The sequence below is a fragment of the Ciconia boyciana genome, chromosome 15, assembly GCF_034638445.1.
Source record: "Ciconia boyciana chromosome 15, ASM3463844v1, whole genome shotgun sequence".
NCBI classification, from domain to species: domain Eukaryota; kingdom Metazoa; phylum Chordata; class Aves; order Ciconiiformes; family Ciconiidae; genus Ciconia; species Ciconia boyciana.
In genome coordinates, this window is record NC_132948.1 from 4,996,166 (window position 1) to 5,020,210 (window position 24,045).

The 24,045-nt window shown below is 40.3% G+C and overlaps 3 protein-coding genes across 19 annotated transcripts in view; 2 read left to right on the forward strand and 1 right to left on the reverse strand.

Annotated features, from left to right (window-relative positions):
- Positions 1–19,394, forward strand: part of LOC140659862 (serotransferrin-2-like) — a 36,347-nt gene extending 16,953 nt beyond the window's left edge. For 2 of the 3 annotated variants that reach the window (XM_072880034.1, XM_072880032.1), the window contains exon 18: positions 126–2,214. In XM_072880034.1, coding sequence (XP_072736135.1) covers positions 126–175 — 50 coding nt within the window. In that variant the 3' untranslated portion in view covers positions 176–2,214. Of the gene's footprint in view, positions 1–125; positions 2,215–17,535 lie in introns of those variants that run through there. The other variant, XR_012045251.1, reaches the window with a different exon arrangement.
- On the reverse strand, positions 2,435–23,522 carry PRR14L (proline rich 14 like). 7 transcript variants are annotated; one of them, XM_072880004.1, is made up of 11 exons: positions 23,380–23,522; positions 22,549–22,770; positions 21,404–21,895; positions 19,781–19,862; positions 18,498–18,563; positions 12,761–17,612; positions 9,260–9,328; positions 8,311–8,479; positions 7,916–8,022; positions 6,808–6,879; positions 2,435–6,129 (listed from the first exon to the last, which is right to left on the reverse strand). In XM_072880004.1, the coding sequence occupies exons 3-11, from the start codon at positions 21,848–21,850 to the stop codon at positions 5,853–5,855; spliced, it is 6,141 nt and encodes a 2,046-aa protein (XP_072736105.1). In that variant the 5' UTR covers positions 21,851–21,895; positions 22,549–22,770; positions 23,380–23,522; the 3' UTR covers positions 2,435–5,852. The 7 variants fall into 7 exon arrangements, with proteins under 7 accessions (XP_072736105.1, XP_072736101.1, XP_072736103.1 ...); XM_072880000.1 differs by having other exon boundaries at positions 22,378–22,770; XM_072880002.1 differs by lacking the exon at positions 23,380–23,522 and adding an exon at positions 22,911–23,190 and having other exon boundaries at positions 22,378–22,770.
- Positions 23,506–24,045, forward strand: part of DEPDC5 (DEP domain containing 5, GATOR1 subcomplex subunit) — a 49,527-nt gene continuing 48,987 nt past the window's right edge. For 4 of the 9 annotated variants that reach the window (XM_072880011.1, XM_072880008.1, XM_072880007.1 and 1 more), the window contains exon 1: positions 23,511–23,785. The gene's annotated coding sequence lies outside the window, so the exon portion shown is untranslated. Of the gene's footprint in view, positions 23,786–24,045 lie in introns of all 9 variants that reach the window. The other 5 variants (XM_072880012.1, XM_072880014.1, XM_072880016.1 and 2 more) reach the window with 4 other exon arrangements.

Sequence of the window (24,045 nt, forward strand, 5' to 3'; positions counted from 1 at the left end):
TTAAAGAACTTTAATTCAAAAGGGAAATTTTACCTCTATTCTGCTGCTTTGGTGAATAGTATCTGAAGAATTTGTTATTTTTAAAGCTGATAGCATCTTTAAGTCTATACTTTATTGGTTTGTAGGCATCTTAGACTTCTGCAAACAGGATATCTGTGCATCCTCATCAAACTGACAGCTAATACTGAGGCTTTGCAAGGCACATACACCACCATCAATGTTGAAAACAAGGAAATATGCAAGTCCAACCTATCCAAAGCAATCAGCAAGGAAACAGTCATCTCTATAAATGTATGCTGAATACTCTCTTGTCTGTTTTTTTTTTTTAAAGCAGATTTTGTTTATGATAATGTAATACTATTCATATGTCACCCCTTTCTTGTTTTGGAGCATGGCATCATGTGGATCAGCAATTCTGTACCACTACTATGGAGAAATCAGCATTTTTGTGGAAATAGCAGGGCCAATATCATGGACTAAAATACCGACTGTCATGACTGGCACAGGTTAGTCAGTAGCAGTTTGCCTTGCTTGTCTTATAAACTGTTTCCATGCAAAAAAACCAAATCAACTGACATTTTGATAGTTGCAGCATTGTCCTCCTATATCCGTGATTTTGGTTGCAGCTAGATAGTCCTTGCTGAATACACATATATGCTATAGGTTGTATATGTAATTGCTATCAGAGCAGGTAGTCTTTTTTGCTTTTAACTGGGAAGAATGTATTTGCTTTTCTAACCAAGGATTTATACTAGTAAATCAAAACATTTTTCTCTCTCAAATTAATGTATTAAGGCATCTAATAGCCAGCAGAACTGGATGCTTGCAGCCTTAAGGTGAAGGGAAGCAATGAATATTCATCCTCGTCAAAAACTCCAACCATTACTTCATAGTACTTTGACACTTTGAATCTGTGATTCTATGAAGTGTCAAAATATGATTTATCAATTAAACAGCATTGGTTTTTACAAGCAGAAACTGCCTAAACTTGATATGAAGCCTTTTGAACAGAATGTATCATGTATTCATTTTGCCTGTTAGTGGCTAAAGATTTAGAGAGGATGGCTCTTCACGGGCAAGGCTCATTTCAGTTTGCAAGAGTGTTATCACCTTCTGCTCCCATGCACCCTGAACCAGGCAAGGTTAAGATTTTTAATATAAAAAAAAAATTTAAAAATCCTTCACCCAAAACTTTCCAGTCCTTGCTACATATATTGCAGTTGTATTAACCTCAGCTAGCAATAAATGAGATGTAAATAGTGAAAACAGACCAGCTGCAATAGAGATAAAGTCAATGTATCTGCCATATAAAGGAAAAAAACATTAAAAAACCCCTCCACCAAAACCACTGCTAAGAATACCTGGTTTTAAACGGTTTGTTCCATGCCTAGCTTGTCTTTCCTATTCTTTGACTCAGTTGCCCCTCTCCTCCCCCTTTTCACTTCCTGAGAAAGAAAAAATTTGCACTCTAACCAGCAGCAAGGGTTTTAGATTCAGCGCATCTTAGCCGAGACTGTTCTCTTTTCTCATTTGTCCCATTGTTTGACATTGACTAATCAAACAACAGAGAGAGGATGCAAGTCCAAACTCATCTACCTTTCAGAGAAAAAGGGGAGAGGTAAACAGTGAATGAAGCAAGTCCCAGTATGGTAACAGAGCAAAATCCTCATATACTGTGTTGCAACCGGCAAGCTGTAGCCCTGAAGAAGCGGGGGCAGAGCAGGATGTTTGTTTAGGTCTCTGAGGTGCTCCCTCGCTTTCTTTACTGGAGCTTACATGCCATCTGCGGGACCCACGTAACACTGCACTTCAATCAGAGAAGGGCGTTATGAGAACAGAGTGAAGAAATGCATCTGCCAGCTTAGTTTTGCCAAAAGCAGGATGCAGCTGAATAGCAATAAATTGAACATCTGGGTTATACACAAGATGGGGGTGGGGGGGGAAGTTGTTTTCTGGCATAGACATTACAGATGCTTAATAGGCCTTTTTGATGTTCCTATGCTTCAGTTTTGGTTTAAAAGCATGTCTGATGCCTTGCACAGACTGTAGTACATGAACCACTCGCCCACTTCAGCTTTGAATCTCTCAGTTCTGAACCTAGCAGGAACTGTCTGTGCTGTCTGGCTCTTGCTACTCTACTACCTTAAGAGATGGATGCTGTCTCAATGTTATGAGTAGTAGCTAGGATCATGCTTAAAATCCCCCACGTCTGTTTCTGTTCCTGTTAAAGTATGGCTACGGATGAATGAACACTAGAATTGCTGCTCCATGCCTCACCAACAGCCCATCCAGTTACTGAATGGTGTTAATCTCTTGGGAGATTTGACCTCTTCCCCCCATGTATGCAAGACAGATATATCATGCATATTTACTGATACAAGCCTAAAGAAGGCCTTAAAAAAACTGAAAGGTTCTCAGAAAAATTTATTTCCATAAATTAAAAACACACACAAAAGAAACAGTAAAATTTTAGATTCACACAATATTTAACAGAAACAAAATGCCAAGAGCGTGATGGAGGCTAATGGCACAAGTGTACAAATTCTCATTGAGCTACTTGTTAACTTGATAGCATCATATAGACTTTTAATCCACAGTTACCATCCATATTCTAGAAGAGCACCTGGAACATAATATACCAAAGGCCTACCTCAAATCAAATACAATAAATGAGAACTGCTTGCAGAAAATCATATCCAGCAAGCATCAGAACTCAAACGTATGCAGCTACAAGGCCAGCCAGGCAAATGCTATAACGTACATTAAGTAGCCTTAGCTGCTCCAGTCATAGCATGATGAAAATAAAGTGGTTTTTTTGTTTTGTTTTGTTTTTTTTGAAAGTGATCTTTCTACCTCCCATAAGCAGCAAATTTAGCAGAGATGCCTGGCTCTGCAAAACTTACTACTAAGAGACAGTACCTGGCAAAAACTTTGCAATTCTTCTCAGGCTGCTCTAGTCATAATTCTGTGAGCAATATGTACAATGTCTTTCCATGATGATACAAAAAAAATCCTCCTTGGAATGGGTTCACTTTATGAAAAGGCAAGTGTACATACCCTTCAGCTAGGGGAGTATGCGAGACCTCAAAAGATGCATCCTCTATACATTTTTCTTTCAATTATCTGGGACAGAAGCAGCTCAGAGTGGCAAATACCTAGCTTTTGCACAGTCATCACTCCCAGTGTACAAGCAGCAGCCACAAGGAACAAGGCTGTTCCATGAGTGCTGTAAACAGGAACAGAGGTGGGAAAGGAAAAAAGAAAAAGTGCACAAGCATGACTGACATGCTGGAGGTGAGGGGAAGAGATGCTTTGTCTCAATTAGCTTACATCTCTATCATACGAATACTAAACCAAAACAGAATAATGCTGTATATTTGGGTTTCCACAAACTAAGGTCTGGGACAAGCTAGGCAACTGCAACATAATTTTCTAACTCCTCCAATTATTGTAAACAAAAGAGAATGGAGTGTTTCCTTTGCTCTGCTCTCTCTGCTGTAGCTGTTAAAAAGAAAGCTAAGAAATGTTATTTCAAAGCAATCAGAAACAGGACAGACTAGGGAAGCAGACAAAAAAACCAAACCAAACCAAACAAACCTGCCACAACCCAAAGGAAAAACCCAACACATTCCATGTTTTGAAGCACATTAGAGGCCTGAACTTTGCCTGGACCCAAGTTTCCTCCCTCCCCACCCATATCCTTGTTTCCTTAAAAGCCCCAGTAAGGTTACAGCTCAATTGTGTCACAGCACTAGAAGCCTCCCATATTAACAGAAGGTGAATGAATGCTGTGTAACAATCCCATTCTATAGCATAAAACCATAAAAATATATATCTCACTCTTGCTACAGCTTCCAACCAGTCAATAATTGGGCTAATAAACCAGTATAGGGAAAGTTTCAAACATTTTCTAAAAGGCAGTCGACCTTTATTTTTTAGGTATTTCTTTTTATAAAAATAAAGAGGATCAATTAAAATGTTCTCTAGCAGCCCAGATAGGTTAACCAGACCTTGCTGCTGAAATAGTATGTCAATATATTAAAAGTTTGCCTGCCTTGTTATTTTACCCTCAAAACCCAAACACCCAAACACTTTAAGTGTGCACGTCTTTCTTTTCTTCAGTCTTCCTGATTAAAGATATTTAGCCTCCAAAACAAGAATGTAAACTTCTAGGAATCCCAGCACATAACCTGGGAGCAAAACAAGCTCAGATTAGCCCATTTCTTTCAAGACTCAGGCACACACAGTGTCATAATCCTCTTCCATTTCTCTACTTTCAAAGCTCTGGAATTCAACAGATTGCTTGTTAATTTTTAGTTTTCTGTTCGGTCAGTAACAGAAGTGGCAGAGCAACAGAAGATAATGGTAGTATCTTCAGTCCTGCATTTATTGGGACTTTATTAAAAATACCCACCCACTAGATATTTGCTCATTTTGAAGGTAAATAGAAACTCTATTATACGAGTAGGTAAATAAGAAAGTGCAAGTTTCAAGTGACAAGTGAAAGAAAGAACAGACTAATTAAATTTGAGCATCCCAGCAATGACAGCTTTGCCTGAATAACTTCTATAGGCACTAAAGGACAGAAATTACCTGAACAGCAGCTAGCATTCATTTTGAATTATGCTTCAAGTAAGTTTAACAGAAGTTATCCCAGAAGGGAGCTCTCTTCCCTCAAAAGGTATAGCTGAGAAATTCCCCAGTGCTGCCTCAGATAATTACAAATGGCCTTACATAATGGAAAAAAAAAGTCCACATGCTAGGAGCCTCTTTGTACAACACTAGTTATGTTGTACTAATTATGTACAACAGTGCTGTACAGAGAATATCTAATTATGAGCTACATAAATTGTAAATCTAAAATGGTAAAAAACCCTTCAAGATGGAAAAAAAAATATTTTCTTGTTGGCATTAAAATTAAGTTGATATTTTTACTGGAATTAAAATAACTTAAAAATGAGTCTCAAAGATTTTGCTGGTGTTCCCTGCATACAGCAGCTCAGCTCAGTTAACTAAAAACCTCTACTTATGTATCCTGCAGCTTAACATCCTCGTGGGCTAATTACCTTTTCCTCTGGAGAAGAGGCTGGCATCAGCCAAGTAGTTAAAAACTCTATTTGGGAAAAATTAGTACTGGGCACAATTTTTTCTTAAAATATAACCTGTTTTTGAGCTCAATCATGTTAAAAGGTGTCCTCATGCAGCAAATACAGAAACATATACAAAGTGCAAGTTATTTAAAGTCTAGTTATGGGGGGCTTCTGCTGCCTGAAGCCAGGAAGGGCACAGAAACTCAGAAGGAACCTTCTAATTAAACAGAAGGGAGAAACAATTGAAAGCAAACCCAGACAGCTACTTTTAATTATTAAAAAGTTAGTGGTATATCAAGAATGTGTTTGCTAGAATTCATCTTTATCAAACACCATATCTCTTCTGTCAGGTTGTTCAAAATAGCCATTACAGTAACCACAGCAGACTCAAATGTGCAAATGATCTGGAGTACAGAGTTCTAGCATCACTGAAGGTACACTACTTGCTCCTTTACACTCCTACTCTACCCCCAAAAGGGTGTTTAAACATAATTAAACATTAGCAGTAATTTCCAGAGGTTGGGGAAGGAATGGTAAATTGTATGTGGCTGTGTTACACTCAAACAGGGACCTGAAAAAATCCCTCCAACAGCATTTTAAAATAAAATAAAATAGCACCTTAAAGAGGGCCACAGCCAAAAACTGATCATCAGATATTAGAACAGAGTGGTAGAGTAATGTATGAAGAAATCAGTAGATTTCTCCCAACAGGACTATAATACTAAAGGAGCTGACTGGACCATTTTCAGCTAAATGGCTCCCTCAGATGCTAGAGGCCTGCTCCTGCTCAGCCTCCTTTGCAAAAAAGGCTTCAAGGTCCATTAGCTTCTGACTCAGAAGAGCATCTAACTCTGCACTCTGTAGTGCAGCTTTTTTTGCTCGGGTGAAGCTACCCACGGCTTTGATTTTCCCTCGTGTCTTCCTTTTCCGGGGAAGAGTAAAGTCCTGAAACTCTAGAATCCGCTTTCTCTTCTGCTGGCTGACAGAGATCAAGTGTCCATTTTTCTCCTTGGGCTCTTCAAAGATTGTTTCCAAGCTCCTGGTAAAAGCAGAGGATAGAACTCATGAACACTCAAGAAGCAGTTAAGGACAGGACTTATGAAATCCACCAGTCTCCAAGTAGACACACTTCTAACTGCTACATTTTTAGAGTCCCTCCACACCTCTTGTAATGTATCTACAGCTTACACCTCCTACAACTGCACATTACTGCTAGCTAAATAATTTGTTATTGGTGCATAGACATTTGGGTTGAATCTCTTTCTATCCATATTTCAGTTCAAAAGCACAATTATAGAATCTTGATTTTATGGAATAAATAGATTTGAAAATTAAAAATGTAGCAGTCTTGATAATCATGCTATACTTGATGACAGACAGTTATTCTTAGTATTTTAAAGAATATTTAGTTGCCTTTGAATTTTGAAAAAGTAAGTACTGTACTTGGATGGAGGCTTGGATGAATAAGCGGATGAAAAAAATATACAAATCCATACTTAAACAGCTGCAAACTCTTAGTTCATATTCTATTTCACTGCTTTCCATCCGAATAGTAAAAGATACTGTTTTTGAATTAACTTTCTCTACCATGTTATACTAGAGCAATTTTAAAAATTTATCTCCCTCTTAGCTTTCAGACACCTTTAATCTTCTCTCTCTCTCTCTGCCTAAGTAATTTACATTTATCTTAGTTTTCTTATTAGGAAGCAGAACCAACCTGGCTGGAGGAGGGGATTTATAGTTCTTGTTTGTGTAAATTTCTTCTAAACTAAATTCTTTCTTCTTAAGCCTGAAAAAGTAATGAACAGATCAATCAAGAAAGAAGAATTTCGAAACTACCTCTCTTCACAACAAGCAGATTTGCTAGAAACAAGTATGGTTTGCGTTCTATGCTTAAACGCTAACTAATTATGCTTTAACTTAAAACATAGATTTAGATTCTAATTGGAGATATGAAAAATGAGGTCGTTAAGTACCTAATTTCATACAGTGGTTTTATAAGGTCTGGGTCAAGACTTGCCATTTCTGCAGAGATCAATGTTCCTTCTAGCATTCTATGATATTTTGAAATAATGCTCAAAAGAAGAAAGGGAAATCCCTTCACAGGTCACTTTTGTGTGGAAGCTAAGAAAAGACTTACCATTTAGCAGATCAACATTTCATCTCTTGAGACTGATTTTAAAAGTTAGTTATTGACAATTAGCAAGCTGATCTCTGAAGAAATGCATTCTTTTGTCAAAGCTAGCACTTCTGTTTAGACAGAAGTGAACAAAATACTAGATGACTGATTGATAAAGCTTTATCAATATCTGGCACTGTGATTACCCACATTTACACTGAACTAATGTTTCCCTAAGATCATATACCACAAACAAAGAAGGGACTGTGAAGAACTCCAACATAATTTGCATCAACAGAACCTCCTAATGGATCACTTCATCTCACTGTGCATTGTAGAATGACTTATTGTCAATGTACGTTTATCAAGATGAACTTCTTTCTTTAGAAAATCATTCCATTGCAGATTAGTTTTTCACGTTTTGCCTAAAACCCAGTCAGTAGTTCATATCCAATAGTCCTTTATTTATCCTTTCTCACTTTAAAAAAGTTATGTTCAAAGACCAATTTCTTTCTTCAGTCTTGTATACAGTTGATACAGCTGTGTCAATCTTTTCTTATGAAGAAAGCAAACATCAGACATCACTCAACTGGGAGCGTACAAAATAGTGGTGGTAAGAGAAGCATTTACTGAAATGATTACATTATTATGCAGGAAATGTATGCAACAGAAGCTAGTATGAGTCCATTTAAAAGACACCGCTCACCTTTTTGGTTTGGGTAGTCCCATTGGAGTAAGGTTAGGGTCTGGCTTAGGAACAGTTTTCCTGATTCGGATCTGTGAGACTTTCTTTGGCCTCTTTTCTGGCTCAGTCTTAAGAAAGAAAAAAGAAAAAGGAAAAAAAGAAGTTAAAATGAAGGAAATAATGACCACACTAGTCAACAGAATTCCCTTTTATGTTGAGTATACATTATCTATAGAATAAACATTTTTCTTTGTTTTGCCACCTTCTTTCTGCTTGAACAAAAGAAAGCAGCAGCACAGGCTAGGACTAACAGCCTGTTTTCTCTCCTCGTTTTTAACAGTTATTAGATAATATTCAGCAGCAGTAGCTTCAAGTTCTGGGGAACCAAGAGTCTGAGATATCTAAAATGAACTCACTTTTTTCAGTTCTGTGTCATCTTGGGATCTAAGACAGGCTGGAACAGAAGCGTCAGCTTCACCAAGGGCATGGACCTGGAGCTCTGATGCTGAAAGCCTGGGAGGAGATGGCAATGATTCTGGAAGTGAGCAAGACTTTGGTAACGGAAGAGGGAATGAAGTTTCCAGACTGTAACAGAGGAAGAAGGAAACATATGTAGATTAATACCCAGGTTATGCTGCAACAGCATTCCATGCTCTCAGGTGACGTTCCTAAATTGCAATATGGGCACAAAAAGCAATACAGTTCACAGAAATTGCCCAAGTAAGTGAACCCTTTCTCCAGTACGTACATACAGCCAAAAACTGCTGCAGCCTGCATTGATACTGAAACAAACTAAACTGCCAGTGTATTTGAACACGTAATTTTAAACCCACTCTTCTCCTTTTTGTATAAACAGGTTACAGCTCTATTTAGTAACTACTGATAGAAAGTGATTAATCCTCCTTTTCTGCCAGCAAATTTCTTTGACACAACTATTAATTTATTACTTTTTGTTTATAGATAAATTTAAAAAGATAGCTTTTATATCTGCCATCCCAATGCTGAAAAAAGAATAGAAGGAAGTTTCAGCACCTAACATCCAGTTGCTCAGACAGAAAGAACATATATCCAAGTAAGGAAACAAACTTCTATAGTTTCACATATTCATTTCATAGTAAGTGGCGCAACATGGTTGAAAGTAACAGAATTGTTCTGTGCAATGATCTACATGGTATTTGCATTAATGCCCCTCGAGAGTTCTCCATTACATGATCCAGTCAGTTTACTTCACTAATATTTTAATCAGAAAGCTATTCTTGAAGTGAACTGCTGAAAGCTAAAAGCCAAAATGACATAAACAATGTCTTTCTGAGAAAGCTTATGATCCCACTACTCAGAATAAATATCAAAGTTCGAGAGACTCACTGTATCTCATGACCTGCAGTCTGTAGTGCTTCCATACTCGGTACAGGTAAGTGCGGTAACATGGCATAGCTGGTTCAAAAGAAGAATGAAAAAAAACCAAAAAAAGACAGACAAGTTAGGTCTACACTATAAAAAAGATGAGCAAAAAATTATTAGTATAAACTGGACTGTAAGACAAAAATGCTAATATCAGTCATGAGAATGAAAGGCTAAAATGATACAAGAGCAAGCCACATCTGCCATTTAGTGCACTAAATTTCACTGACAGCTTGTTAGGGAAATAATCCTATTTTCACTTAAAAATGGTAGTGATGAGAAAAGGAAATAAAAGTACAGAAAGAGAGGGAGACAGTATTAGTCTGCAAGTTATAATTATTTCTATGAAAGTCTATATTCCTCATTCAAAACCCACAGCTTTTAAAATTAAAGTACCCAAAAACCTTGAAGGATTTGGCTACTACATAAAAAACTGCATAGTGGCAACAGTAACAAGTGAAAGGAAGGATTTGCATAAGATTAACTCCCTGTTGTCTCTAACTCCCACAATCTTACTTGAATATTCTTAACCGATTGGAATAACCAAAGGCCTTTCCATAAGGGTTGGTAATTACCATAATTCTATGGCATAAAAGTCAGCACAGCAGCTCTAAGTCCTTTAATATTAAGCTTTATTTTTGTGCCCACAATATTAATAGCAGGAAAAAAAAAAATCAGCTGGGACAGCTTTTATTACATTAAACAGCGAATCTTGTACTTGCTGTACTCCCAAACTAACAGCTAAATGTACTTCACTGTTCTAAAGCAAAGAAGTTACAGCCAGACTGGAATGCTACAAAATAAATGAAAAACAACCATGCTGGCAGCACAGATAAGTCCAAATATAAGGAGGTCAGAAAGACCCATTTCTTGTGTTTGTCATTTAATATCAGAACTGTAGTATTTTGCTTCTCTCAATGTTCCACTCACTATTCCAACACTACTGGAACCTGCAGTAATAGTGCATCAGAGTCCTCCGTGCTAGAGGCAGACCTTGCTGTTTTATGCAATAATAATAATAATTTAAAAAAAATTACAGGGACAGAAAAAAAACACTTCAGAAATTTTGAATCCAATTAAGCCTTAATTAGAATAAAGATTTCACTTAAAGAATGCTTTATTACTGGCAGTGGAAGTGACAGAAGAAGATTTTTAGACAGGAGAACTACTCTAGTTCCTTGTTTTCCTGGTTATTAAAAACACTAACAATGAATGAAATAATTTAAAGAGGACAGATCTCTTCCAGAAGAAAACGGCCTGCAGAGAACTTGCAGCCACTTTTTAATTTTTCTGATTTTTAACCATCTTAATGAAAACAGGCAAAGATTTTTGTCATACTGGGAGCTGAAAATGCTTTTATACTGCACCTAACATACTTCTTGTATTCTTGTATTTAGGTACCAAACATTTATTTCATAGATTTTTTTTTTTTGAGTATGCACAAATTTAAGGGAGATTTACTGAATTATCCTTTTGTCACTGTTCCTGTTAATCACTTTAAAAAAAGAATTATTGGTTGATGAGAACAGGCTATCCATCTTCAGCAAAATGCAATCTAAAATGGTGTTAAATATTTAAAGTATTAGGCTTTGTTCTTTATGTTGTTTTATACCAAACCTTTAATATTAATTTTTGCTTAACTGTTTTAGGAATAGAATTTAGTTGCTGTGCTTCTTTAAACTTCTGCAAACATTCTTTTCAACTCACTGCATGCTACAATAACTCCACGTTAAAGAAAATCTGAGTGGGGCAGAAGAATTAAGGCTACTTCATACACATATTTATAAGATATTTTATAGAAAAAACTAACTGAGTTTTAGACTATTTTAACTTTGGGTTATTTTTCACTTGCAGTGATAAGGTTGGATTTGGCTTCTCTCCCTTTGGGATAAAGATCATTCATAGCAAAACATTTGGTTTTCAAATTACCCTTTACGTCAAGGAATTAAATCCTCTTATACTTTAGCTAACTGGATATGCTGTAACAAGCTGCCTAGGAGTCTGTAAACTTAAGTATGGGAGAAAACATGACAGCATAAGTCAGCTCTGATCTCCCAGTCCAAGGATAACATGCCTCAACAATACAAAATAATAAATTCACCTTAGCACAGAGCTAAGTTTTAAAAAGGTGTTTGTTTTGTTTTTAAGGAATGGCAACAATGTCTTAATTTTAAGTTTAGTGCTCAAACTGTCGTTTACGGGTATGATGACTTCCAGAGTACTAATTTGTACACTAGAAAATTCAGCCTGATATATTGACTTGTATGGAATGAAAAAGAATGCAGGTCCAATAGAACGTGCTGTGAAGTTGTCTCTATGCCATTATTCAACTTCATTCTTTTAGTGCAGACGACTCCCAGAATGGAGTAGTACTTTCATAAGCTCACTCACACCTTTGGTAGACATTAGAATTTATACTAACAAGTGATAAACTTTTAGATATATTATCCATTTATACAAAGTAAAATGCAGGATTAGTTATCTGGCAAGATTTCTGGTTATACATATGCCAAGCTATGACATAAGATAAGCCAAATTCAACAGTTCTCTAGAGACTGCCATATTAAACAAAAGAAATAATCAAATCGACTTTTCTACAGTGTTCATCAGCCTATACTCTGTCCAGGAATCTCAAGATTATAAAATCAGGGACTGAACTCCCCCATGTCGCTGAAGCATAAAGGGCAAAATCTTTGCTCAAGAGCATGCAAAAATCCTGTAACAGAGCTAGGAACCTCTTCTCTCATTCTGTTTCTTAGTAAAAAGATCTCAAATGCCAATAGCAAAGTTAAATTAAATATGCAGAGTAGATTTCAGTCCTCTTCCTACTCATAACAAGAATGACACATACACAAAAATTCATTACCAACCTGAACTGGAGCTACACTTGCTTGTGCCAACAATACATTGGGCACATACTATCAAAAGGCATAGCACACACAAACAGGTTTCAATTAGCATAGAACAGTCATGGAATACAATTTAAAAATTAAGTGAATGCCACCTCCCGCCCCTTAGGATTCTTCCTAATCTGATATTGAGCATTTTACAGTGGTTCCAAGTGGCACTTGTGGCTCAGACCTCTGAAAAAGACTTTCCTACCTCAGAAATCCAGTTGTTCTGCAGTCACTCTGAATAGACCTAATGAAGTAGCTCACCTTTCTGCATTATATATTCTGATGCATGGTGTGTATATTTTGCAAGGGAGAAGAAAATAGAGTTAGCCATTCTGCCAAAACAGGATAGTATTAAAGAAGTGAAGGCAAATATATTTAAATTCACCTAACAGACTGTTCTGTAGGGAAGAATCTTCCATGTTGAGCCATTTTTGGAGCAGAATGTGTAGATTTGGAACAGGGGAAACTGACCCTCCAATGCAAGCTGCAATTACCCTCTCCCTCCCAAAAAGGAGCAAGCACATAGCCTATACATATTTAATCTCAGAAATAAGTTGATGGGTTTTACCTGTTCTCGATGCCCACACTTGGCTGCCACTTGCAGTGACTGGAATGGAGAGGAGTGATTTCGGAGGGACGGGCAGAAGGACCGTGCTGACTCCATATGGATAGTACCCTGCCCAATGAGTATGGCAATGAAGAGACGAGGTCATCTGATACAGAAGTTGGGTACCTTGCCCCTTTCAAACCCTGTGCGAACTGTGATATAAATAGTCTCTGGATGGTAGGAATATGACTGGTTAAGTTTCTTCTTCTCGTCCAAATCCTGTAACATCCAGGGGAAGAAAGTGCTAACACTGTGTGAAGGCCAAGCATGGAGCAACCTCGTCTTCTTTCAGCTATGGCATTTCTTCCATGGTCAGGATGAAGGGCAACAGCCCTTGGGGTTGTTGCAGAGAGAGAGGAATGCAGCTCATTATCTAGAGTGGAATTTTCCTTGAAAGCTGTTGTATCTGAACAGCTCTGAGACAGGAGAAAAGAGAAAGTCCACTTTGAAGGCGGTGCTGGCATTTCTCCCAAAACTGGTCTGTGATGTACAGAGTGCTGGGATGTAATCCCTGTGAGGTCTGTCACAGGACTGGAGTCCAATTTTATGTGAAAAGAAATTGGGAAAACTGGGGTATCCAAGAAAGAGGGTGGAGGCTTGTGGCTCAAGTCTGAAAAAAGTATTTTGGTAGATTCTACAGGATAAAGTGCCAAAGGCTGAAAGCTGAACATCTTGGTGCACCAACTGTCAGCCCAGCGTGAGTGTAAGTTCCTGTTAATGCAAGAAAAGGCTTCCAATAGATTTTTAGATCTACGTTGGCTGTACCTCTCAGCCACTGGAAGAATTTCAGAAGAGTATGGCAGAGGTTCTAAGTTATGGATGCTTTTGGAAGGTGCCAGGAGTTTGCTAGCCATTGCAGACAGCTTGCTCAACAATGCTGGTTCTTTGGTATGTTTTCTAAATTTCAAGCTGTTCAACAAACTGCACCTCTTGGCCCTCTGCCTTGGCATATGCATAAATCTCATGGCTGTTTCCGTTTCCATTGTTGGTGGTTTACATGGAAAGTACAAAGATTTGGAAAGTGTGTTTTCCTGCTTCGGGAATATTTCTGGGGGAATCTCAAAAAAAGGTGAACTTTTAACTTTTTTGCTTTTTCTTAGAGTTTTTTGCTGATATGACGTGGGAACTTTTTTGCATGTCCTTCCAGGCTGTCTTTTTAATGGAAGAGGTCCTCTTAGTTTATTTGTAGTTCCAAAGGCACCAGGGATTCCATCATACCCTAAATTAAGGTTCAGGTTTTCCATTTCTGAATCCTGAGTCTTCAAAAACTGTGAACTAATAATATCTGTGGTAATCTTTGGCCTTTTGACTTCTTGTAAAGTGCTACATAGTTTATTTTCACTGCTTCTGACAGCAGAAATTTCCTCTGAAGGACCTTCAAAATTCATATTTCTTGATGTCACCAACTCATTTGAAGAGCTGCGTAAGAGTTCAGAACCGTGCAACATACTTGGTTGCAGTGTGATTTTTGCTTTCTCTTGATATTCTGACTTCTGTTCTTGTGCCTTGTCTGACAGATGTAATTCCATCTTCTCATACTTCTTCTTTCGTTTAAGTACCTGACATTTCTCTATTTGATCAAGTCTCTCTGAACCTAAAGCCTCATTTTCCTTGCAAACTGAATGAGTTGGTATAGTGTCCCAGCCTTCTGTAATCTCTTTTACATTATCTTTGCTCTGTGCATTTAATTTGTAAGGCACACATACTTCACTGCAAACCACACAGTTTGGGGATGATTCTTTGCAACTGTTTGATCGTATACTCATACATGGATAAAATGTGGGTCTTGTATTATACTGCAATTCTAGTGAAGTTTCTGCGTCAGACTCATCTTCAGCTTGACAATCATGCACAGCTTCTGAAAGTAGACTGGTACCTGCTAAGTTTGTGAGCTTTGTAGCATATTTTCTTTCTTTTGAAAGATTATTTAGGTTAGATCTTGAGATTTCTTCCACGACCTTTCCATAATTCTCAGTACTGAGAGGGACTCTTTTGCTACCAGACTCTCTTGAATCTTCTAACAAGGCCCACAGACAATCTCCTCCATCAAGAAAAGAATCTATGGGCAACTTTTTTCTAGGGGCTGCTTCTCTTCCCATCTTCTCTTCTACACATTTATTCTTAAACTTCTCTCCACAGTGAGTACTTTCTGGCAAGGTCACATCCATGTCTTTTACAGTTAGCATGCTATGCCCCTCATCTCTCAGACTTTCTTCGCTGTGTGCACAAACTCTTGCGCTTTTTGCACCGTTCAGAAAGCTAGTTGCCATTTCATTATCTGAAGATGGAATATCCGTATTGCTGGCTTTTCTGTTTACAGACATTGTTACAGAAAGAGGTTTTGTCACTGAAGACTCTTTGCTAAAAACTTCAGCTGAAGACGAATCACGATTATCTATTTGTATATTCTCAGACGACACACACAGCTTTTCTTTCTCAGGCAGGGAAATTCCCAAGTTCAGAGCTGATGGTGTTTCTGAATCCGCCTGAGTCTCATTAAAAGATTCTTGGATGTCAAACTTTCCAAAATGGGATGGACCCATGCCCTTTTGAGCATCAGTTTCTTTACCAGGCTCAAATGCTAACTGTGGGCAAGAGTTTTTCAAGACAGATTTTATTCTCAGACTTCTTTTGTTTTCTGTCTCTGAAAGCACATTCATATTTTCTGGCTTATATGACAGACTCCCATGAATTGATGGGAAGGGCAAGAATCGGGCACTAACTGTATTTTCCTGGTCTTCCACCAACCACTTCATCTTTGGCAAAGATTGCTGCATTTTTTTTCCTGCATACACTAGCTCTGCTTTCTCTTTTGCACATTTGTTAAAGCAAGCATGCCGTGAGCAATGTGATTTGCTATCAGAAAAGCTTTCTTCAAGAGTTCCTTTATCTTCTCTTTCACATCCATTCTCATGTTCTTTTAGTTCGATTGTCTTCTCCTCGATTAGATCACTGATGAAGCCCACGTATCCTGAACAGTCTTCATTTCTCACACCATTTAAAGAGTCCAAATCCACTACATTCTCTTTTAGAGTTCCTTGAAAACTGTCTTCTCTTGCATACTTATGAACTAACAGAGGCAGGTCATCACCTGTCTTTAACAGCATCTCTTCACTTTGACTAGAGCCAATTGATATTTTGGTTTCTTGCACAGAAGTAGCTATAGTTTGTAAGCCAGTGTTTGGTTGGTTGTTTAGACTTTTTAAATGTTGCTTGCTGCCTGGAACTGGGCCATCAAACTCACTCTGACATGCAAGACACTGATTTTCCATTGGATGAAGGGTCTTTTCCATTTGGCTAGCATGTCGTGTTTGAATATTCATGTTGTTGAGTAACGGACATGTATCACAGATTGAAGCACTATACTCAGAGGGATTAGCTGTGAGTGATGAAACTTCTTTCTTCTCACCTGTGCCTAGTTCTCTCTTCTTTGGGCCTAATGGAAAGTTGCAAAATCCAAAATTATGAATACAGTCTTTTTTGTTCAGATATCTGACTAATAGCTGTCCACTAGTCTTATTTCTCCGATTGCATTCAGGAGCCTTTGGAGAACCCACAGTTCTTGTTTTATCAAATTCATCTGTCTGGAGAGCACACATGCCGATTTGTTCTTTTGCCTCATCTCTGTCACAAACAATTTCACTGCCATCTGTTACTTCACAAAGATCAAATTGTTTCACAACCTCCATATTCTTATTTGAAATCTCATCTCCTACCAAGGTAGCAATAGACTTCTCTGCAGCATAAGCTGAGCAAAACATGTTTTTTGCTGTGGAAATGTAATTTATCCTATGCAGATCTACACCTCTGTTGCCCCAGTCATCTTCACAAGGAAGAGATCCACATGCCAAAGAGAAGTGTGCTTCTGGAAAGATGGTTGCCTTTTTACTATTATATCCATCTGAAGCTTCTCCTTCCAAATTATAATTTTCTTCAATCTTCTTATCAACCTCAACATTAAAAGAATGACTGTTCGGGAGAACATCATCTACATGTGTACTCCCCGATAAAATACAAGAAGTACTGGCAGCTGTACACTGGTCTTTTATACTCTGATTATTACAATTCCATGTGTCACCATGTTCATTTTCTAAACCAGTGACCACACTCTCTATATTTCCCACTGAAAACTTCATGTTCTTTTGGGAAATTTTGCTTGTCGTATTAGGGTTATCAAAAGTCCTGGAACTTACTGAAGGCTTGAATTTGTTTTTATGAAGCACAATGTCAGCAACTTGTTCCCCTGTTGTTCCAGAAGCACTAATTGATTCTTCTCCAGATAGATTATCCTGAGCCTTGTCCCTGCTTGAAACTTCATTAGCAGTACAAGGAGGACACTCATTACGATGAGGTTCTCTTGATTTTTGTGCAACAGGAGGTAGAGGTACATTTAGTGTATAAATCAAATTAGTTTCTTTGCCAGTGGACAAACTGTCATTACTATTAGCTTCTGTAGATTCAACTAAACTGCCAGCCAACTCTTCTGATGTTGTATTACTCTCAGATTCCTTTTCAAGTGGTTGTGCCTCAGGTGAATCTTTTTCTAGCTTGGTACTAAGATCCAGACAGCTGTGGCTACTGGGAGGAGAAATTTTACTGGAGGTATTATAAAAGCATATGTCTGTCTGTCCAATTTCATGGGAAGCAATGTTGCTCGTTTCCATCAATAGACTATTTTCTTTTATATCATCCTTGCATAGATCACTGACAGAGAATTCCCACTGCTCCTTTTTCAGCTTACCACCTTCTGATGGGACCATTTTAAATTTTCCTTTTGAGAACTCCTCAGGAGATGAAGCAACAGAACTAAAAACTGAAGAATGACAATGCTCAGAATTAGCACCCTCTTGAGCTTCAGGCCAGCTACCAACTTCAACGTTATCTCCCACAGCAATTTTTCTCCGGACTTCAGCAGCCTCTTCAAATTCAGAGCTGTATGATTTACCTATACTAGCACTTACTTCCCTATGATCAATTTTAGCACTAGATAATCCTTCTCTCCTGACCACTGAGACCTGCTCTACTGGTACAGATGTGGAGGTTCGATTTTCTACAAACCCTGTTCCATGGTTATAATGAGTCTGACTTTCGATGGTTTTGGGAAGATACTTTTTGGGGGTTTCATTGATAATTCCATGGACTGCAGTACTATTGTTTTCTAGTGGCATATTTCTAAAGTCCAGATAACAGATGCTTTTCAGAACCGAACATAAAACTTCAGAACTTTTTGTGGAGAGTGTTCTACAACTTTCTACTGATGATAACCTATGAGGTTCATTATGTTTAGGTACAGGACCAGTACAGAAGTCACGAGCATCGTTTTCTTCATCCTGCTGATAAGTCTGGCAATTAGCAAGTGATGTACTGAATTCACTAACAGGATTTCGTTTGGGTAACTTTTCTTCTCTCGTCTCCAAAATAGAGACAACATTACCCCCTGTTCTCAACAGCATGGCAGTATGGGCTCTCACCCCATTATATTCATTTGTTTCTTGTGGATGCTCTGTGGCTGATTCAATGTCTGTGACTTTTAAAGGCTCTAAAAAATCTAACATGCTGGTTTCTGAAAACCCAGCTCTGGCCATGACTGTGTCTATGTCTGGGCATTCATTGCTCTCAGGTGGAAGACCTTTACTCACTCTGTCATTCCTGTATCCTGCTTTACTAAATATCCTAGTCCCATCAACAACCTTCATACCTTGTACTTCTTCAGTGAGCTTTGGCAGAGTTTCAGCTGTCACCTGAACATTTGCTTGGTTTTCTTCTGCATAAGAAAAAATAAAGCAAATCAGAACCATATACTACATTTAGAAGACATCGAGCTTCCAAAGTTCCTTTTAGTATTGTACACAATATTGTGTACAGTGTCAGTTACCAAAATATTTTTAAAAGTGAGAACTTATGCTAGCAATTCTACTACAAGCCTTTAGAAGAAAAAAAAACCTACCCTGCCACAAACCTAATGTAACAAATGCAATCCCTTTCAATACAGACATTCCCCATGAGCAGCAGGCATCCAAAGACCTGTATTTTTCAGATTTCTCTAATACCGAGCTAGGTGCAAGGCAGGTCCTATAACTCAATACATACGAAGTCATGGCCAACATCATTATGCTTATTTGTAACATCAAATCTCAACATAGCTGGGTACTTTATCTGCTCTATCCTAGAAATGTGGCTGTGCATTGAGCAGCCACTTCCATTTCTTCTTCCTTTTTGTAAGTCATCCATAGGAAGACAATGTGTATCTCATTCTGTCCAAGCAATTATGATTATTAATAAACTTTTTTGTAAGGTTGTGAAGAAGCTGCTAATTCAAAAAATTACAGTTACTGTAGAATATCTTCATATTCAGAACTTTACAGGGAACATATTCGCCCAGACTTCTGTAGATCTTTTTCGTATTTTGTACTAAGGACCAAGACTAGAAGGCATTCTTCAACTAAGTACAAGTTTTTGTTGTGAGAGCATGGAGAGAGAAAGAAAATAATTACTAGATGCAGGCAAAGTGACCGAAGTATTTGGAGCTAGAAGATTACAGATCATAATGAAATTAAGAATTAGTTTTGTTATCCTCTTCCTTTGGATTCTGCACTTTTTATTTTCTAAAACATTAGAAAATGAATGAGTCGTACTTTTTCACATCTTTGCTATTACTGCGCTCTCATAATCCAGCTTTGAAACATAAGGAAATGCAAAACATCTGCTATTAACACCACCTTCTGCTTTGGGGTAAAAAAGTATTCGAATTAAATAACTAAAACACATCTGGTACATAAAAGGTCTTCAGGAAAGTACACGTGCTGTCAGGTAAAAGCAGAAGATTAAGTTTTCATATTGTTCTAGCTATGCAGGGTAATAGTTTCTATGGTAAAGCAAAATAAATGAGCTATTCTACAATCACTCATCAATTTAAATCAACAAAAAGTAACGTGGGAGAGAATCAGGGGGTAGATAGGGATGTACAACTAAAATATGCACCTGTGTTCTTCGGAGATCCCGCTATTTCAGTGCAACAGGTTCTTGAAGACTTCACCTTATGCTGGTTTAAGTGAGGCTCCTCCTGAAACAAGACAGAAATATCAGTGGCGATTGATCGATTTTCTGAAACGTTTAGCATGTTTCAGGGACTGTACCTGCTCAGCTAGGTTAGTTCTGAATAAGAAAACCACCAAGAAACCTCAGAACATATCAGCCCTTGCACAGAGGCAGCCTTGCATTGCAAGTGGTTCACACAAGCACTTGTAATTTCTTTCTGATCCTATTAATCCCTATCATCTCACCATTAAACAACGATGCATCCAGAAAAGATTTGTATTTAGCAGCAATGAAGTCTTGCCATGCAAGCAGCTAAAACGTAAGTGGCTTAAAATGCAAACTGTCGCAAGTTTGAATTAGAAGAGTAATCCAGTCTCCCGAGTCTATCTCACGTCCCCAAACCACTACTATATACCTCTGGTAAGATGCATGCTTTTTCTGATCTTTATTAGAACCTGCCTTCTACCACTCCTTCCCTTGGCTCAAAAACACAAACCCAGACCTAGGTCTACTTGCAAAAAAACCCCAAGCCAAACCAAACTAAAACCCCACAACCAAACTACCTGCATTTTGAAATGTGTGAAAATTCATCTTGGATAACTGAATGACTATGGAAAATGTAATGAATTGTATTTTCACAAACTTTCAAATAAATCAAACAGATATCAAAATCCAGAGGTAAAACTACAAAGTATTTTAGTATTATGCAACATCCAGTAATTAGTGTAAAACACAGACCCATGCACTTTATCCAGATATTTCCTGGCTGGTACGTGTTCAGCCACAATACTGTTTTTCTCCCCTGTGTTCTTTTGGTGCGTGTGAAAACGATTTACAAACTAAAGAAAACTGATCAAGAAAGTCACTAAAAATCTCAGTTTTTAAATAGAGAGTTTTGTGACTCTTCAGTTTTTAAGAGAGTATTCTTTGGCACATATTTCAGCAAGCCTTTGCCTAGAAATAACATTTTTATCATCAGTGTTTGCTAGATGGGAGGGGGAAAAAAAAAAGCCATGACCGTGCAAGTCTCTTGTTTTAAAAGAGGAAACTAACAGTGATTTCCTCTCTAATTAGAAACAATAATTATAAAAATGAAGAATAATATTTATTTTTAGATTAAAAACTGACATACTAAACTGAGGCCCCTGTAGCATTATAATACTATTACCAGACTGAAATAACTATTATTTAGTGGTTAGTACCTTGACTGGGGATGATGGTACCGGTAGAATATGCTGTACCCACAAAACAAGTTTTTTTTAAGTTGTTTCTCTCCTCCTTTTTAGTCACCAGTCAGTGTTGTTCTTCATCCTGTCACATACCTGCCTCGCACCATTCCAACAGTATTTAAGAAAGCGAAAAGCTTGATATTTTAAAATACTGTCGATCTACTGAAGTATAGTCTTATTTGTCACTGGATTATTTGTCACATAATCCAAATAATGACATGCATGCCAGGAGACACAAATAAGAAACAGGAGACCACATGGACAAAGTCCGCTTGCCTAGTCACTCTAACTCTAAATTCAAAATATCACATGGGGATGAATTTTTGCGTTTGCTTACTTGTTTTGACCAACTTTCCGCAGGAGTTAAAGCACAGCATTCAGCACGATACTCCTCAGCATCTTTCTGGTATCCACCACTAGAACAGTCTCGTTTCCTAAAGTTCCTTTTTTTATTTTTTTCATCCTCTTCAAGGTCTCCAGCCTTTAGTAATTCTTCAGTAAGGGATTCTGCTGGCCTGTGAGAAATCACCTTGAGCATATCACCCAAATCCTCTGTCTCCTGGCAAAAGTTTTCTACTCCAGAAGTCCTATGATGCTCAGCTGACAGACTGTCACTGTGTGCTAGCACAGGCGTTGATACATCAGATTTTGCATCTAATCCGACACTAGGCTCTGATACAGCCATAAGTTCAGCGGAGATGCTCTCTGGCAGTCCAGTGTACAATTCCTCTATTACAGCAGACACAGAAGAATCAAGGAGAGAGTCCACCCCAGATGATAGCATCAGGGCAGTTGAAGATTGGTTGTCCTGAGCTTTTCACAGTTTACCCTAAAAATAAAAGCAATGTTAAATCAACGTACATAGAGGTAATCTCTAGATTAAAAGGAAAAGCTTCATTCTTCAAGATTCAAGCATATACATTGAAAAAAGATACTTCCAAATAACTTTTTAAGAAAGGAGCTGAGAAATATTTGATTTTCTAAGCAAATGCTTCATTGACAAAAGAAGAGACTATGGACAAACAGATATTCCCATGCCTCATTTTCACATTCAAACGTCTCCCTGCAGATATACCCTCATCTTCTAGAAAACCTGAAAAGAGACTATAAAGCAAATCACTAGGGCTTCTATTGGACATTCTACACCTTAGCTAAAACTGAAGCATCATTTGTTGTCCCGTGATTTTCTTAAGTTTCTAATCTTTGGGAAAAAACCCCAACTTTTCTTCATATGTTTTCTGCCTCAAAGGAACACTTTCTAAGACATCATCCATCATACACTGTGCCTTGTAGCTTCTCTCATATAAGCACCTGACATGCTGTACGTAGGATGCATCGTGCCAGCGCTGCTTTTCCACACACCCTGGTACCGCTGTGGGGATCCTCTTCAGCCCAGAATTAAACGCCCTGGTCCCTGGCAGCCTGCTTTCTCAGCACGAACACACAGCAGCGCGCATCACAGCGCGAGGGGTTCCGACTGACCTGACACAAGCGCTGTTGGCGTAACGAAAACCCTGACGTGAAGACGCTACAACCTAATCGCTCCTGAAGACATATGGATAAACAGGAATGGGCTACGCCAGGTTTTTGCAGAAGCATCAGTTACTCAGGTTACAAAAACACGGGCTTATTAGTCGAGCGTTGATCTCCCGGCTCCTTAAGCAAAACCAGCCTATAAGGAAATACGCTTCACCTGCGCCAGCCCTATGGGAACAGACGAGGACAAGGGTCTTTAGGAAACGATCACCCTCCTAGCGATACTAACGCCGGCTACGGAGCGGGCCGCCCCGCACTGCGGGAGCGCTCCTTTGTTCGCAGCGCCGCAGCAGCGCGGCCAGACTCACCCGAGCCCTTCTCCGTCTTTCGAGGCAGAAGCCCCCGCTTCGACACCGGCCAGCGGCGGCCCGACGGGAGGCCAGACCCGCTGCGCCCCGTCCCGGTGGTCTGCACCCGCCCCGAGGCAGCGCACCGGAGGAGGCCGCCGCTCTCGGTAATTATGCAACCGCCGGTGCCCGGCGGCCCCGCCGCTGCCTCCCCCGGTGCCGGCAGGGAGCAGACTCGGCCCCGCAGAGCCCCCGCCGCGTCGTCCCCGGGCAGGGCAGGGCAGGGCAGGGCAGGGCCGGGCAGGGCAGGGCAGGGCCGGGCCCCTCGGCAGCGACTCGCCCCCCGCCCCGCCTCGCCGGGCTGCGCCGCTGCCCACTCCCAACCGGCGGCGGAAGAGGCGGGCCCGCGGCAGAGACACCCCCCGCCTCCGCAGCGCGACGGCGGCAGCGGCCCGCGCCCCCGCAGAGCCCCGCGCTCCGCTCCCGTTACCTCAGCGGCAGCGGCCGCCGGCCCCGCTCCTGCACGCACCGCCGTGCCGTGCCGCGCCGCCCGCCCCCTCCCCGGTCACATCACTTCCTCATCCGGGCCCGCTCGCTGGGCTGCGCGCCTGGCCCAGGCGGCCGTTGCTGTGGCCCCGCCCACGGCCGCTCCGGCCCGCCTCCGGTGCCCGCGCCAGGCCCGTCCCGTCCCTCAGCAGGGGCCCCGCCCGCCGCGCCGCGGAGGGCCTGGCCCGGCCCGGCCCGCTCCTTCCCACCCGCCTCGGAGGTGGGCGTCACATGACGCGCACGTGCTGGCCCGGTGGCCCCGGATGCGGAAGTGGCGGGCGCTGCCCGAGGGGCTTCGTCGGGACGGTGCCGCTGCGGCCGGCCGCCGGCGGGGGACACGGGACCGGGAGGTCAGGGCCCCGCGCTCGTCCCGCGCCCCGCTCCGCGGCCGCTGGGAGGGGTGGGGCTGCGCTCAGGCCTGCCGCTGGAAGGCTGGCCCTGGCGGCGCTGCTATGGGGCCGGCTGGTCCCGCGGCGGCCGGTGAGCGGCCCGGAGCGTTGGGGCGGCCGGGCTCCCTCCGCGCCCGGGGCTGCGCGGTGCCGCCCGCTCCCCTTCCCCTGGGGCTGGCGGGGCTCTGGCGTGGGCCGCCGCGCTGCTCGCTCTGCGCTAC